Source organism: Perissodus microlepis, chromosome 16, assembly GCF_051167445.1.
Source record: "Perissodus microlepis isolate ML-2025 ecotype Zambia chromosome 16, ASM5116744v1, whole genome shotgun sequence".
Taxonomy (NCBI): domain Eukaryota; kingdom Metazoa; phylum Chordata; class Actinopteri; order Cichliformes; family Cichlidae; genus Perissodus; species Perissodus microlepis.
Window position 1 is genome coordinate 14,824,681 of NC_140476.1, and position 17,397 is coordinate 14,842,077.

At 38.8% G+C, this 17,397-nt stretch overlaps 1 protein-coding gene across 2 annotated transcripts; it reads left to right on the forward strand.

Moving 5' to 3' along the window:
* Positions 1-1,847: 1,847 nt before the first annotated feature.
* tank (TRAF family member-associated NFKB activator) lies at positions 1,848-8,219 on the forward strand. 2 transcript variants are annotated; one of them, XM_084908811.1, is made up of 8 exons: positions 1,848-2,100; positions 3,040-3,193; positions 3,439-3,547; positions 3,754-3,824; positions 4,490-4,548; positions 4,640-4,758; positions 5,277-5,659; positions 6,339-8,219. In XM_084908811.1, the coding sequence occupies exons 2-8, from the start codon at positions 3,095-3,097 to the stop codon at positions 6,504-6,506; spliced, it is 1,008 nt and encodes a 335-aa protein (XP_084764937.1). In that variant the 5' UTR covers positions 1,848-2,100; positions 3,040-3,094; the 3' UTR covers positions 6,507-8,219. The 2 variants fall into 2 exon arrangements, with proteins under 2 accessions (XP_084764937.1, XP_084764936.1); XM_084908810.1 differs by having other exon boundaries at positions 1,854-2,100; positions 3,052-3,193.
* Positions 8,220-17,397: the final 9,178 nt, after the last annotated feature.

Here is a 17,397-nt window from a genome sequence, read left to right on the forward strand (position 1 = left end):
AAAAGGAAACAAAATCTGCCTGTTCTGAACCTGTTTTCAAGGTAACGTTATAGGTGTTCCTTCCAAACGATAACAATACAAAGACTCAAAGCATACAAATGCACCAGGCCAGATAGACAACACAATTAGCCTTATCTTTATATTAACTCATTAAAAATCAAAAAACAAACCGAAAAAAACAAGCAAACAAACCAAAAAAACTATCCGACTTCACTGGCACATATATTTCTGTATTTATCTTATTTATTCTCTCTCTTTGCTTCACCTTTCATTTGACAGAGGAAGGCTGCGTGCCCGTGTCTGTGTGCGTCTTTGGGGAGAGTACCTGCGCATCACAGGCATATATAGTTTGTAGGCGACGAGTGCGTGACTTCTGAGAGCCCTGCTAACTAAATTGCTGTTTTTTTTTTTCATAGTGTCGCTGCTTAAATGAATTGTTCACTGTGGGCCACGGCGATAATCAGAACAACGGGAAATGCCTTGGTGCTCCCGGCGGACAGTTTACGGACTTGTATCCATTGGTATAGAAGAAAAACTGTACGTATACAGCTTCACTGGGTTACAAAATATACTGAACTTTCATCTCCCGAGAATTTTCACTTACTTTATATTAAAGTCAGAGTAAGAAATTAAGAGCGTCATCTCAGTAATTCACTCTCAGCTGCCATCTACTGGTTGTTCTTGTATTTGTTTGGCTTCACTTTCCTTTGGCCAGCCTGGGAGCGTTTTGTCAAGGCTAGAAGTAATGTAGGTCAGAACTTTTACTCCAAAAATATGTCACTGCAGTCATATGCAGTTTACACAAAACAATAGGAAATGTTATAGGATGTACTTTTTTCAAACAGGAGGGACTTTAAGACAGCAGGAAGTACTATAAATAGTATAGCTACAGTCATATTTTGCTGAGAACCTACTTGAAAATATGTCATATATACATATTGAATTGAATTTGATAGTTTTAGTGACTGTTAAAATAGCAATGAGCTTGAAATTTGACTCCTGATTGAATAACTCTTATCCCAGGCTCAACAATGTGTTAATGATTTTGCTATAATTTTGCATCACATTACATGGTAATTTAATTAGAAAATAACCAGCATGCATTAATTTTGGGCCTGGTGAAGGATCAGAAGGTCTTTACATATCTCATAGCACATCCAGTTTATGTATTTTTTCACAAGCACTGCTGCTTGAATATTGTTTAAACCCAGGTAGTACTCCAGGACTATTATAATGTGCATTTTTGTTGTTGTTGTTGTTGTTGTTGTTGCAATGTCTCATTTCCTTCTCAGTTTTATGCAGTGCATTTTGAAACAGCCTGTAGTTTGAAGTGGTACACACATGCATTGCATGTTTTCAGGCCAGAATAACCAACTAAGCAGGCCGAGCAGGCAACTGCTCAGGATTCCCAGAGGTCAACCAAACCCTAAACCCACTGCTTCCCAGTTTACTGAATCAATTATGTACTCATTTATTAAAGGACTGGGGTCTCTAAATGTTTTATTTAATCCATATCCTGCTTACAGTGTCATTTGACACTGTAGCCTATAAAGAAAATGGAAGCTTACAATAGAGGCCCATCAGTATTTGTTGCAAGCAGTCCCTTCAGAACTTTGTTCTAGTTATAGACTTAAAAACAAAACAAAACAGGCTCAGTTCATTTGACAGAACCTGTTGAATATTCAGTAATATTCAGTTATATATATATATATATATATATATATATATATATATATATATATATATATATATATATATATATATATGAAAAGCAAAATGAGCACAACTTAACTCGAGTTTGGGCACAGTTTTCACATGCACAACAGTCGGTTTGCAGACGCGTAGGCTGGAAGAACCCTCAACCAGCTAACCACCCAGCTCTCCCGTGAGCTCCGCGCTGATTGGCTAAAATCGAGTAAAGGCGGAAGTCTACAGTATGAGGGGATTCCCCGAGGGAAGTTCCCAACTCAACTAGGCTATGTAAAACATACATTGCCATATCCTCTCCAGCGCTTGGTAACTTTGCATCTCAAGATTAGGCGACGACGCTGCGGTAGTGTCAAAACAATAAATTCGACTTCAACAGTTACTCGAATGAAGGTAAGAGGACACTCACACTGGCAGCGAGGTAAACTCATCTCAGGACTTCTCGCTCAGTCGCTTTATCCGACGCCGGCTGAAGCTACGGCTTGTCAGACACTTACACTTTAAAGAATACGGAACTGTTTAAAGAAGATTTTGAGCGACTCTTTTAAAATGACCCACGGCTGTGTCCCGGTAGGCTTCAACATTAGCGTTACTCTCCTTTTACTTACTGAGTCTGTGGCTACATGCTGCTACTCATCCAGGAGCTGTTGGAGTGTAGTATCGCTAACAGGTACTGCGTTACTATGGCATTTATTAGGAAGGCTGTTCCGTAATTGAGCGGCTCTTTATGAGACTGCTATCAGGAGTTAAGATAATGATAGGCATCACTTTAGCTTTCTGACAGAAGTGCAGTCGTCCCAGAATTGCTTAATGCTGTCTGATGATCAGTACTAACAAGAAGGAGTGTCTGTTTCACCAGTGTTATACTCATATATTACACATGCACTGAGTAACTTTATTTGTCATTACTTTACAATACTTGATCTTCATCTTCAGCTCTTATAATTCCTTACAGAACTAGAACAAGGCTTTAATGGTTGAAATATGAAGGGAATTTTTAATTCTACCAGACCTGCCAACATTCATTGGTAATAAGCAAATATTTTGAAGATTGTTTACTCAGTTTTGGCATGGTTTTGTCATTTGGATCAGTAGCTCATTTAAAGCAGCCAAAACAATTTGGCAGCACGTTAAGGATTTCTTGACTTTTTCAAAAAATATTTTTAAAGTGCACGAAGACTAGTTGACAGTTGTTTGTAGAAATGTTATAAAAATGGCCGGGATGGGGATAAAAAAGGAAATCTTTTTAGTTTTATAACCGGTCTAATAGTGTTCACGGGGTCTTTTGAGAGTGTTTTTCCTTTTGTTGGCATGTTTTACAACATTTTGTAGTTTCACTCTTAGGGCTCATGTGTGCTGTGTCAGTGATGATTGTGGAGCACAAGGCATGGAAAGGAACATCGGAGACCAGCTCAATAAAGCATTTGAAGCTTATCGTCAGGTCTCCATTGAAAAGGACATTGCTAAAAAGGAGCTGCAGAAAGTGGTAATGATGAAGAGCAACTTTTTAAAAACTTTGTGCAAAATGGACCAAGAATTAACAATATACCACAACACATCCCAGAGCAAATTACATTGCTAGCTTTCCAAACAAATAATGTTTATTCTAATTATGTTATTAAATGCCATATATAGAATAGCATTATTATTAGTTAGGCTGCTTCCAGATATGAAACTACAACACAGTGGATATGCTGGTTCTAGACAAATAACAGTACCTCCATTTTACAGACTGAGTATTATGAGCAATATACTCGAGACCTTCAAAAGCAGATAGAAGATCAACAGCAACTGATTTCAGAACTTGAAGCAAAGTTGTCAGCAACAAGGCAACCATCAGGTTAGTGATGTGTTAGTTTGTTATTGATGTGTTAGTTTTACTGCTTTTTTTCCCAGCTGGTGTACTGAGTAGGGATTTACTTTACACATTGCTTTCAATTCTGTGGATTGAGATGTAAACGAAGCGATGGACTATCAGACTATATTGAGAATTCATTTGAATTTCCTCTTTTATAAACTGGTCATTTTCATTGTTTTCATTTTCAGGAGAAATGAAATGCGAGCCATGTAGTCATCTTCTTGACGGAGCCAGCACTTATAGGAAATTACAGTACCCGGTATGTTTATAGTTATAACATGCTCTTTCTGCATTTAGGCTTTATGAAAACTACAATATTGTATTTCCAAAACAGCTTTCCCGTTAGGAAATCAGAAACATGATCGCATACGGCTTCCTCTCGCATATGTAGAAGTTGATGGTACTTCTGCTTTACTATGTTGCATGTGTGTTAAGGTAAAGGGATGTTAAAAGAACACTTTGTGCTAGTACTCAGTGAATACATTATTAACTGTAAAGCTTAAACTATTGCTTATTCAGATTTGTCACTCTAGTTGTGTGACAGTGTTTATGTGTCAAGTTTACATGTACTTTAAAGAAAGCTAAGAGATATTCTATAAACCCTATCAAAATGATGTTTTAGTAATTTTACATAGTTCTGATTATTTGTTTTCCTGTCGTTCAGGCATTCAGGCCTGCTTTGCTACTGTAATAGTATCCACTCTCTGTTGCTCTCCTCACTCAGTGTATCCACTTTTACTTCACCAGATGGTGCTAGAGGATAATATCGCTGCACAGTTCAGCAGCTTGAGTTTTACAGTTATTATTATTTTTCACTAGGAAATATAAATGTGTGATGTTTAAATAAAGCTGCAGATGTATGAACAATATTCCCTTGTGTAATTGCTGTAAATGATCACTATAAATTTAATGTGTCTTTTTCAGGAGAATATGGGCTCTGTTGCCGTTGCTCCTAATATGCCAATCAACAGCAGCGTTGACTAGTATGTGTCAATCTTTTTTTAAAGCCATGAACATTATGGTAAAAGAATGTTTTTTATTTTGTTCCTTACTCCTGCTTTATCTGTTTGTCAGTCAGGAAATGCGGGAAGCATTTGAAGCCATTGAAGGGAAATTTCGACAGATCCGGTCTTTAACCAAAAGACAAAAAGATTACTTAAAAAGATTCCATGGAGGAAGTGATACATCAAATGGTAATATTAATATTTACTGACTATTACCTTCTGTTTTTCAGTGTCTGAATCTGAAAGCAATTGTTTTCTCTAATTGGTCACATAAAAAGCGTGTTTAATTTAAATAGGCTTGTGTAGTTTATAACAGCTTACGAGTTTACTAGCTTTTTGTCTTGTTGTTTAATTGGATAGCGACACCATGACACGGACTGTACATGAATGCCTGATTGCCCTACGAACCTTAGCTGGCCACCTCTGAAAAAAGGTGGATAAACACATTTAATAATTCCACTGACAAAATGCTTAATGCCAGTTCTGCATAATGCTACATAAAAAAATAATGTGGTTATATTAAACATATACCTCTAAGTACTGAAAGGCCAACTTGGAAATGGGAATGCAAAAACAAACTAGGCCTTTTTTAAAATGTGTGTAACTTCTGAAATCGTTTCCAATTTCAAATGTCTTTAAACCACATCTATGTACGCGAGTTGACTCGTAAATAAAAAATAATCTTTATTTTTCTGCCTTCTCAACAGATCAGCGGTTCTCCATGCCCATCCAATGCACAGACCGTACCGCAGATTCAGAGGGACCCTTTTCCTCAGCTCTAAGGACAGTGGATATCTCTCCCATGTCTACCTCTCTGGCATCCCGTGGCGCCAGCCAGGAGGACAAGGACTTGGTAGAATCTCTCACCAAACTGAGCGTCAAATTCCCGCCCTCTGCGGACAGTGAATATGACTTCCTGAACAGTGCTCCAGATAGACAGATTGGTCTACCCATGGCTGTCCCGCGACCTCTCAGTAATGTCTCCTCCACACTGACAGAGAAGGAGTCCGTGCCTTTTGTCTATCCTAACTCCCCCTCCCACACAACATCATCTACACTCTCCCAGGAGAGCGTGCGGGGACCCCAGCAGGTGAGAATCACAGGAGAAGGTCTGAGAAAACTAGTAGCAAATTATCAGTTTCTGATTGGTCTTTACTAATGGAGGAGTGAAACAGTGTGAAGTCCAAAAATATCCCCTTGGCTAAACTTGAAACGTATTACTGTGTAATGTGTGCTGATTCTTTTTTTACTTAAGCATGGATGCTCTAGTTATATTTGGCATCTTTGCTGGAAAGTGTGAGCCAGATGGAAGCACATTACAGTGTCTGAATGTGATTTGAAACAAGTATGATGGTTAAGTGGGATTTTATTGCTGATGTGTCTAAATGCCTAATAGGGGAAAAAAAAAGTGAATGACGTGCATTAACGGCTGCAAGTTGGTCCAGTTTTCATTATATGATTCAGTCGCTGGATTACACCAACACAGGCATTAATAATAGGTATGACTATTTGGATAGTTTGAACACAGTATTCATAAATAGTAAGTTAATTAAACACTTGAGAATAGCATTTTGCCTTTACTTTTCTGCCTAGTATTTGTTCTAACTATTGGGTTAACAGGGGACATGTGTTCTTTAAAGCAACAGATACCGCAATTTTGAGGCCAAGTGGTCCAGCCTACTTTAGTAGTAGGCTGCGTAGAGTGACTGTAAGGACAGTTTAGAGCATAAATAATACATTTTTTCCCTTTGATTCATCCTGCTCTGCAGTCTGTCTGGATACCGGATCTGTGTGATGCAGCTGCTGTGGGGACAGAGCTGGAGACACCTCAGAGCAGCACTCCTGAATGTGCTTTCTGCAATGCTGTGGTTCCTCCAGACCAAATGAACAGCCACCTCTACTTGCATTTCTCTCATAAGAATGAAGCAGACAAGTGACAGTAGAAGCAGAGACTGATGGGAAGAAGCCACAACTATTTCAAGACTTTACTGTTTTCATGGTGTAGCCGTGCCTGCCATGAAGTACAAGCGCTGTACTGGACTTCAAATGACACTGCAATAAGACTTGAATTCATTTATTTAATACTGAAGAATTAAATGGTACATTTCTTTGCCCATTATATTTTTCTAAAACCCCACTGAGATTTTACAGTGATGCGTATGGTATATGTGAGCAAATAAACACATTTAGACTCGTAACATTTTTTATTACTTGATTTGTTTTCAACTTGCAAATATATAATACAGTATGAATATATAATATATAGATTGGTATATGCATCTATACATAACAAAGAGTGCGTGTGATATTACTTCCTATTATATCTTTAGCACGTTTATACATTTTTATTTTAAAAATAATGAACTTTCAAAGATATATCACATTTCTAAAGCTATAATATTTCATACACACACACACACACACACACACACACACTTTTTTTTCTGAACCAAGACACCTCTCTCACTTTATGGTGGGTTTTGGATCTCAAGGAAAAATAATATATTATGTATTAGAAATGCCCATCATCTGTATTAAATTAATCAAACATAAATTATATCTGGAATGATTAACGTAGTAATTCTCGTCATTCCTCCCCATTTTACACTTAAGCCAGAATAATATGAAGCAGCTGTTTATCTCGGTGTAGAAACATTTCCAACTTTCAGATACTTTTATGACCATATGTTCATTAAGATTGTCCACAGAGATACTCTCACTCATTAGATGGCAAATTACCCTGCTATCTGCGACTTATTGTTTTATCACAGGCAATATTTAACTGTTTATATGGGCGCATTTATTTTAATGATTATAGGAACATGATATGAGTCTTCTTTCATTTCAACTGTGCTATTCAAAGTAATAAAGTAACTGAAGATGTGCCAGTTTTAAATTACGTTACACTGCTACACCGCTATGCTGTCATGTGACTGGAAAACAACGGCAGTTTTTTTTCCCCCTTTGATACGTTAAAAGAGACCGAACAAGGAAACACAGGTGTTTTATAAATACACGTTCATATTTTACAGTGTGTAGCGATCATTTGACTAAACCTGAATCATTTTTAAACAGCAGCATCATCTCATGACTACCGCAGCATTTATTCACACCTTTGCAAAGATTGCAGTGATTTTCACCATTCAGTGTGATGATGTTTGAGAAAACGGGGACACTGTGTTGGAACACTTTGTTGTGCAGTGAGGCCCTTGCAGACCTTCAGCTTTGGGTTGGTAACACTTGTGCTGGATAGATGAGCTGGTGTGAAGACTGCAAACAACATTTTTTTCTCTTCTTACAAGTGCTGAATATTAGAACTCACTTACAACAATCAAGTACCCCTAAAAGACCGACTGATTTGTTAGTTCAGATTTAACCTCCTAAGACCCGAACTCTTCCACGGCATGCATTTTTAATTTCTCTTGGATATTTGGTCACATTGTGGCCCGATGAATGTAAAAACAAAGAATTACCAGATTTTTTTTTTTTTTTACCTTATTTTTGTTTTTAATAAAAATAAGAGCCACATATGAGGATATTCATTTAAAATTGTGATAGAACAGTAGCAGTATAATGTCCTCATAAGTGGATATCAGGCCCTTGTAGAGCAAAATTCAGTATTTTGGTCTAAATATCCCAAAATGTGATGTCCACATATGTGGACGCCAGGTCCTAGGAGGTTAAATGATATCTGCTGCTGAGCCTGTCTTTGTATTATATAAATAGCTCCAAAGGGTGTAAGGAAGTGATGTTATAATGCTATTAACTACCCTAAACTAATGAGTCATTAGACTAATGCAATATTCTCACACAATGCAACCTTTCTGTAGAGGGAAATAATGAAAAGACCAGCCAACTGGAGTATTACAAACGTGAATATTACCTACATATTGATCTGACGTAATGTGTCAGACATAATGCATGTTTCTTTTGGAGTGATATAAACCGCATAATTCTTCTCACATCACATCATGCGAGCCGAGAAGAGAATTTATTCTCTCCTTTTTTTTGGCAAATACATATCCCTAATGATCCTCTCTGGTTAATCTGTGAACAGTCGAACATTGTGCTGCCTGCATGCTTTTCTCTCTGGGATCATGAACAGCTGCTTGCTCATAATTATGTTGTCATTCATTGTTATTTGGAAGAGGAAACTCGTACTGACAGCTATAATTTTTTATTTTATTTTTTTGATAATTCCATACACTATATTTACTCACGGGTGTATACAGCAATGTGAACTGTTTGTGAAAAGTTCGCTTTAGCTGTAATGACTGTTGTTGTCATCATTTTCAGAAAAATATGAGATCCATCTTTCTCCTTGGGGCATTTGCTAGCGGAGCTGGTAGATCTGAAATATATTTAAGAGCTATAAAAAAAATGGAAGAGGATGAAAAAAAAAAGAGAGAAGGATATGGATTGAGACGGAGAAGTAGCAGGCTGATTACAAGGTGTCAAAATTGCCAGGAGCAAGAAGGTGAAAGCAATCAGGGGTGAGAAGAGTGCAGCATTCGTGAGGGGCAACTAATTATCCATCTCATTTGTGGAGAGAAGCATTTGAGGCAGCTCTAGCCCACTGAATGGTGACAGATTGGTGCGGAGGAGAGGGGAGGTGTTAGAACAATGGAGCCCAGCTCACCATCATTACTGCATGCTAATCAGCAGTGCTTCTGCACCATCAGTCGGTGCTGCAGCAAGTTCGGGGAGACAGGGAAGTCACCAGCTTCAGGGGACTATAGTCATTCCTAAGTAGGGAAGAGAGGGAAGAAGCATGCACAGTATAGCTGCGTGCAATTTGTTATTGTCTTTTTTAGGCTATCTTACGTCTATCCAAGTTGAAATAATTGTACAATGAGTGTTTCACATGCATTTAAGAGTAATAGTTATGTAGGGAATATACTAGGCAGTTTAATGGCTATATTCATGCCAGTGCCATTAAAAGTCTGAGTTATAGTTTGAGTGTTATGAAACTGTTATGAAATTAATGCACCACCTCTCTTGAGATGGATATAAGTTTAAAAATTCAAAAATCACTGTGTGAATATTTATTATATAACTAACTAACTAGATAACTGATTCTTCTGTGACCAATATTTAAAGAAGACCAGTCAGGTGCAAATGAGTGCAAAGGGAGATTTTCATTTGTGGTTTTTCAGTCATATAGTAAAACTACTTTAATAAAAAATAAATCAAAAATTGTAAAAATGTATTTTAACAAGTAGTAAATATCTATGACATTTCCTTTTCTTCTAGTTTTGTTGTTACACTTGACTATATGTAATATTTCCTTATAGACATAACATTTGTTTATGTTTGGTTTCTGACAATAATTGATACAAAGCAATTAGTGTTGTAATACATTCAAACAACAATAATGATTAAAATATCTCAACTCTATAAAAGAAACATACCCTTTTCTTTATTGGCCATTAATTGGATTATAACAGCAATAGACAATAGAGCAAAGAGTCACCATTGCCCAAAATCATTATTTTCAACAATTACTCTTTTAAATATTTAAACAATGTTTATTAAATTGTGCCATTGCTAAGGAAATATAACACAAATGGAAAAAATAGATTGTTAAAGGGTTTAATCAAATGGAAACAAAACAGAGAGATAGCAAGTGGATTAAGGTCACATGGCTAGAGTGCCCTCTTCACATCAATGTCATTTAGATAATTAACAACTTAGGAGAGAAGCATATTCAACTGTCTGTGCACTGGTCACCGTTGGCATGAGAGACTGCCAACTCTCATGGCGTTGTGAGCTGAGAGTATCACCTCACAGTTGTCTTGCCATGCGTTGGGCTCCTTGTGCTCCCTGTGCAGAAGTGGTGGAGCTGACTTTGTGTTCGATTAAATGTGTTGAAGCCATCGCTGCCTGTGCAAAGTCTCAGAACGGCCCCTCTCCATTGTGTTTGTTTCAGTGCTGGTCTGAGAGCCCTGATTTCTGGAGCAGAGATTTGGCAGTCACAGCAAGTGATGACAGAGGCAGTGGTGAGATCGCACCCGGAACCCCAAAGGAGGCTCACATTTCAGGCGGATGAGAGGTCCATTCAATACACAGAACACAAAAGCACTGATCAGTGGAGTTTGATGATGCTATTGTTCTGAAAACCTCACTGTTCAGCCACTACAGTAAAGACAACTTTTATTTTATTTTTTAATTTGGGGAGGGCTGAAGTGTTGGATATTTGCAAACTTCTGAACTTTTTGAAGACATTTAGCTGCCAACTTGAAAAAAAAAATACAACTGAAAGTCTGGCTCTCAAGATGTCATCCTCCTGTTATTTTATTGTCGCCGTTAAATCAGTGTAGGTTGTTTTTCTTCTTGACACATGGGGGTGGGATTGAGCATGGGGATGTTTGCGGAATGGTAACTTGCAATTCAAGGGTTAAGGCAGCATGAAAGAATCCATTCTCGGTTTAATGACCTAGCCTTGCTGGGCGAGGACGACAGGGAACATGCTCTTGACTTGTACTGAATTTGCCAATTAACACCTCCAATAACAGGCTGCCTCTGAACATCACTAGTGTAGAGAAAGGAGGAGCAACTCTCATGCTTTGTTTTTCAGCCTCTGATCTCGTAATGATAAGGTCTGTGATTTCTTCATATGCAGAAAATTATTTTGCCTTATACACCATTTGGTTAAACCCATCATAGCAGAATTCTCTATTGTTCCAATAGCTCTGAGAGAAACCCTTAGTTCAAGAGCTGTGTTTTCACTAACTATCAGGCTGGCAAAGTTGGAAATATTTTATTTTTCCTCATGCTACTTGAATCCTTACGTAGTTATTGGGCATTCTATTTTTCGCACACAGCCATATGGCCATGTAGAGCTTCAGTTAGACACATGGCTGGTATCTAAGATACACCGTGCTTGATTAGCTTTTTCCCTTCTTATTGTTGCACATGAAAATATGAGACAACAGTGCTGTCCTTGATAGATGTATCAGGAAAAGATCTTTCCCTTCAAATAAGGTCCCCATTCTAGTCACCCCTCTGGTTTCACACATGCTTATCAGACTCCCAAACAACACCTAGTACAGGTGTGAATATCAAAATCCCCAGTGAAAATCACAGTAGATTCTCTCATGTGGTCTTCGGAGTCCTATTACATACAGCAGTGGCTATGCATCGGGGCCGGGATGCTGCTGGCTAACAGCAACTGCAAAAACACCTTTGGCTAAGTGTAAGGTGGACCTCCTTACACCAAATGTGCTTAATGACTAAAAGAAAAAAAAAAACAACCCACCACACTTATCTAATTGAAAAAAGGTGCCTAAGTGTACAGTAGCTGGTTGTTGCCCGGTACAATCACACCATAACACAGTTGTTTCGCAATTCATTAGCAGGTACTTTCACAATATACAATAATTGAAAGATGGCTGCATAATTGATAGCAGTTCACACCATAGGGAAAGTGCAGTGATCCATCTAATGATAGTAATAAAGTGTAGAAAGATGGGATGAAGATAATACCGCTTGAGGTGTGAGCTATGTACATTTGTGATGAGAAAGGCCTCGCACTGAGACTTTGTCAACATAACAGACACCAACACCGTGAAGATGTTAGTCATATTCATGCCATTAGCACCGAAGAGATTCACAATGTACCTCCTTGAGGTTAGCAGATCATAGCTCTTATTTTCATTCTGACCACCTTTGTGTCGTGTGTAGAAGAATATGAACCTTGTTAGAGATGCTACATACAAATCAATTCATTTATTCAGTGTTAAGAAACCATCTGGCTTGATCAGAACTGAAAGTCATCCTGGCAGGCCACTTTACTGACTGACACCTCATAGAATTAGTGGGAGGACGGCTTAATTTACCGTCTTCGCTCAGCTCAGACAACACGGTTTATCATCTCGCTGCATTCTAAGCTCAGATATGAACTGAAAAGTCCTCCGCAAGCTCCAGTTACCTTGAGTCTTTGTTACAGCAATGAACAGATTCAGCATATCTTGTTGTTTATTAGTCTTAGATAGTGAGATATAACACTTTTTGTGTTCTCTTTGTGGAAGCTGTGAAAATGGCACGCCATATGTAATACACTTGCTTGCTGTTGGTCTTGCCAATTCCCCCAAGATTGGTAATTCCTGTGCCAATGCTCGCACTCTCTCTTTGTCCTTGTGATTTGATTGAGCTTGTTGGATTGGATTGGTTTCTTTTGATGCTGTGTCTGGTGTTTAGTTGTTGATTTGATGTCACTTGCAGTCCGTTTAAAATAACCATTTGAACCAGAACATACGTGTTCGGTTGTACCTCCGAGCTTCTGATAAAACGGAAATAATAATACTAAAAAAAATTATTTTTCCTGAATTGGACATAGTAAATAGGCGTCCAAAGCAAATGGGAAACAGATAAACCAAAATATAATCCTGTGATGTTTTTTTTGCCCCTCTTCTAATTCTGCACAAAACAAATTGGCTGCATATTTTGTTCACACCTTGTGTAACTGGGGGATAGCAAGCGCAATCCTCCCTCGTCATACCTGTGACAACAACCTGCAAAGTGCTCCCAGTGCCCTAATCTGCAAGGTAGAGACCTGCTGCTGCTGCATGTAGATGTTGTTTTCTTTTTCCGTAGATTCTTGTCCCTGTGGTTTTTACATTTACACACCCACGAGAATCACACAAGGTAAAAGAGAATATGCGAGTGTCTCACAAGCTAACATTTTTTTCCCTCAAAAACATGTTCACGTTCAGTAGAAAGCAATAAAGGCATACTGATGGTGTTTGATTTGGAAATGGCAGTCAGACCGTGATTTTAGCATCAACAGATGGCCAGTAGATTGGTTTAAATGAGTAACACCACTGCCTGCTTTAGAGTTGGCTCAAGTAGTAGAGTAGTGTACTACTGTCTTATCATATCTCCTTGTGTGAATGATGATGTCACCATGATAGATGCTACTCAAGTGGGATCAGACCTGCTCAGTGATGCCTGTAGAGACCAGCTCAGGGAGATCCCTGTCTGGCTGCATTATTCAACAATACTCCGTACCTCTCCCAGGGAAAAAAAAAGGACTGTTGAATATTTGAAAAATGGATTTGATTTTTTATTTAAGTGTATAGATGTGGAAGGGAGAAAGGGGAAAAATAGAAATAGTGCCAGTCGGTGCAGCCTGGAAGGCCACCAAGGCAAATTGCCGAGTTTTTCTTACTGATCTACGGGACTTCTTGGCTGTATCACTTGGGGACGTCTTGGAAAAGTGCGCTACTTCGAGGGCCTTTTGACTGCAACTACGAGTTGACAGATCATTGATCATTTTAGTTTCACAAATATGTCTACTAGTTAGTTGAGAATTTCATATATCTGTTTTGTGGCTGTGCTCGTGGCTTCTGCCGTCGCACCTTGCAAAGCAGTTTTGAAGTCCTAAAATTTGAAAGCGAAAAAAGGCTCCTGGTCTCCCCTGGAATTCTGGGCTGTTTTGATAAATTGAATGAATCAATATTTCAGTTGTAACATAAGAAAGGAAATCTGCTCATTGATAACGTACCAGACATTGTGCCAGACAGTGATAGCCTATTTTCAAAACGGCAGCATAAAGGAAAAAAAAAAAACAACATGGCTGCAGAACCACTGCTCAGATCCTGACGAGCCAAGCCGAGTATTGATCCATCTGGCTCTGAAGACACTGTCATGTCACCTTTGCATTTAAGTGTTATCTTGTCAGCTTCAAATGATCTAGCTGTCAGATCTGGAGAAAGCTGGCCTGCGTGATGTTGCTTTGTCTCTAATGTCCAGCTGTTGCTGTGCCGGTCTGTGCCAGGAAAGAATATTTGAATCCCGTGTTTATTCTGTTTTTAAATGTTGATTTGCCTAATCTGCTCATATGCAACGACTTAGTCACGTCTTTATAATTTTCCAGGTTGTGTGTCTGTGCACCTGTGTCACCGTGCAACGTGCGTTTGTGTAATGCCATCAAATTCCACATAATGTGTGACAGTTGATTCTTACAGCCACCGTTTCATTCAGTTTCCATTTCCTTTCCTAGCGTCACCCATTCTCTCAGATAATTAAACAGACAACTTACAGTGAATGTTATAAGAAGCTCCCTAGCAGCAAAAACTCAGTGTAAATTGCTTCAAAATTGATTCCCCTTTCCCCCCCAGCAGATGTAACTGATAGTTAAAGGGTGGGAGCCTAGCTTCTTGGTGAAAGGGCACAAACTCTTTCAACCAAGGTGTGGTAACAGGGTGAAAATTTGAAAGTAAATTCCCTCACTGATAATGTATCCTACATCCCACTAATGATAGCACACCCACTGTATTGTGCTCACAGCACTAATTTCCTTGTTTTCACTCACATACGCTGCAAATGTTTTTCCTCTGTTCTATGATTTATCTTTTCCTCCCCCCTCCTCATATATGAATCGGTGTTCAGTGTCCAATTTCTAATTTAGTCCCTGTGTAGTGGCTTAGTTTGCCGGTCATTTAAGGAGTGGATCAGTTCCTAAAAAGCTTTTGGAGATGCTGCAGGCCAGTGAGTGTGTTGGGCTGCTATAAAGGCAAAAGTAGGACATCGGCCAGTAGTTCACACTTGTTGGAGCACACTGGTGAGGCTGTGAAGATGGATTCAGTCTTGATTATAAGGTACTGTTTGTATTTCTCATCTTTTAATCAGTGTGAAATATTCACGCTACATCCTTTTCTCTTCTCTACATACCATTCCCGCACCATGCAGTGATCTGTGGAGATGCAGGTGAATGGTGTAAACAACAAAAGGGAAAATCTAATTGATCACTACAGTTCTTTCTTTCTGAACATCGGCAAAGTTTGACAAGAAAACCAACTGGTTTCCATGTGTTTGTTTGTGACAGCCTAGATGTGAGTGGTGGAGACATAAATCATGTCGGATTTATTTTTCCTCTCAACTTGGAACATAGTTCTCTTCCCCGTAGAATTCAGAACTGATCATTAACCTTTCCTTTAGTTCCTTCCCTTGCCTGGTCACATTTCCTCTTTATTTGGTTCCTGGCCCCATATGCCACTTTCCTATTTCCTGCCTGCAGACAGCAGGGAGTAGCTCTATTATCACCTTCCTAGAGCTGTCTTTGAATGTGAGAGGCAATTCCATTTCACTCAGCCATGGGGAGGAGGAGGAGGATGAGGAGGAGGAGGAGGAGGAAGAAAAAAACACGCCATAGAGCACAGAGAAATTGGTTTAGGTTACTTCTCGTAGCTGAATGCAAGACTATTTTGCTTTTTCTTGTTGGATTTCTTAGATTTAGAGACCCTACCATGAAGAGCCCGCAGTGAATGTGCAGGGTTTTTGTTGTATAGTTTTAAATCAGAGCAAAGGTTAAGTGCCGGCTATCATGTCAGGTTATTGTGTGAACAATTTATCGTCAACTCCATTGAGAAGTCATCTTTTGAAATATTAACAATCCCGAAGCATTTATATTCCACTACTGTGAAGCTGTGCTAAAGATATCGAAGATGTCTCTAATGCTTTCACTCTCAAGTGTGTTCGCTACATTTTGCAGCATTTTACTCGAAGCCTGCGTTATTTTTGGGCTTCCCTAAGTCTTATTCCAGCTTTTATCTGTGCCTAGTTCTTTGGAATGGTAGGGCTCTTGACAATATTGCTCCTGGATAAATTAAACATGAGTTACGTAGAGTGATAATCTGTGGGCCTCTCTTTTCACACTGCATTCCCAATGAGCTGTGTGTTGGCCTGGTGTTGTTGCCTGTGATTTTAATGAAGATTATTCTTGTAACACGACAGTCGCCTGTTTGCTCCTAGTCCTCCCCAAATATTTTCTCTTCAAACTGAGAATTTTGCTTTCTTTCAAGTGATCTGTGCAACATTTGCGCTTTATTTTAAAAGTATTTATGTTGCGGGTCAAAATCACCAGTTTGTCACGGATGTAATTAAAATATTTAGGCACCAAATCACATACCTGGCTGTTGTTTTTGGATTAAACATTCATCATCATGTCAGCGCACTTATCGATTAAACAATACACTGGCAGACAGCTGTGACTGGGTAATTAGGAGGTATTTTCTTCCTGTCTAAGCAGAACTGTACTGTAAAAAGCCAAAGCTTAAGCTGGATTGAAGCCCTCTGTTTTCTTTTGTTCAGATGTAGGTTTATAGTGCTCGAAAAAACCTCAGAGTATTCTCTGAGGAGCAAGTGCACACTTCATGGCATGGCCACTCTTAAGATGGAACTGCTGTTTTATAAATAATTTCAAAGTTACAAACATCAGCCTCACAATCACAGCGATTCAATGATATTCATTTGGCATAAGTCAGTTTCATTTCTCTGTGCTCTTCATCAGAAATGGCTTAAAAAGTAGAGTTAGTGTGAATTTTTTATGCCATGGGCTTAGTGGGGACAGTGGCCATGTTCTTCACTTGCAGACGTCTGACAGTGCATGGCAGCAGAAATAACAAAATGGTCACAAACCCCAACTGCACTCCCTGGGTCACACAGGCTCTTTAAAATTTAAAGAGACTAGCAGGAAACCAAACAGTTGATAACAGGTCAGTAGCAGGTGATAAAAGAAGTTTTGGTAGGGACATTAGCCCTTCCGCTAACTTTGTGTTTCCCGACATTAGACCCATGCAATTTGCTAAGCCAAATAATACACATCCGAGAGCATGAAGGAGCTGTGGGCATTGCTCTCAGGGATTGCAGTACCCTGAGGAGTGCAGTGTTTCACAAGTGCTACTTTGCTGCAGAATTGGTATTAGACGAAATTCACACATTTATAATTAAGCATATTATTATGACATACTTTTTCCTGTATAGGTTTTGTAAAGGGGAAGCTCAGTTTATGAATCAGATTGTTATTTCAGTGGTGTGCCACACTGT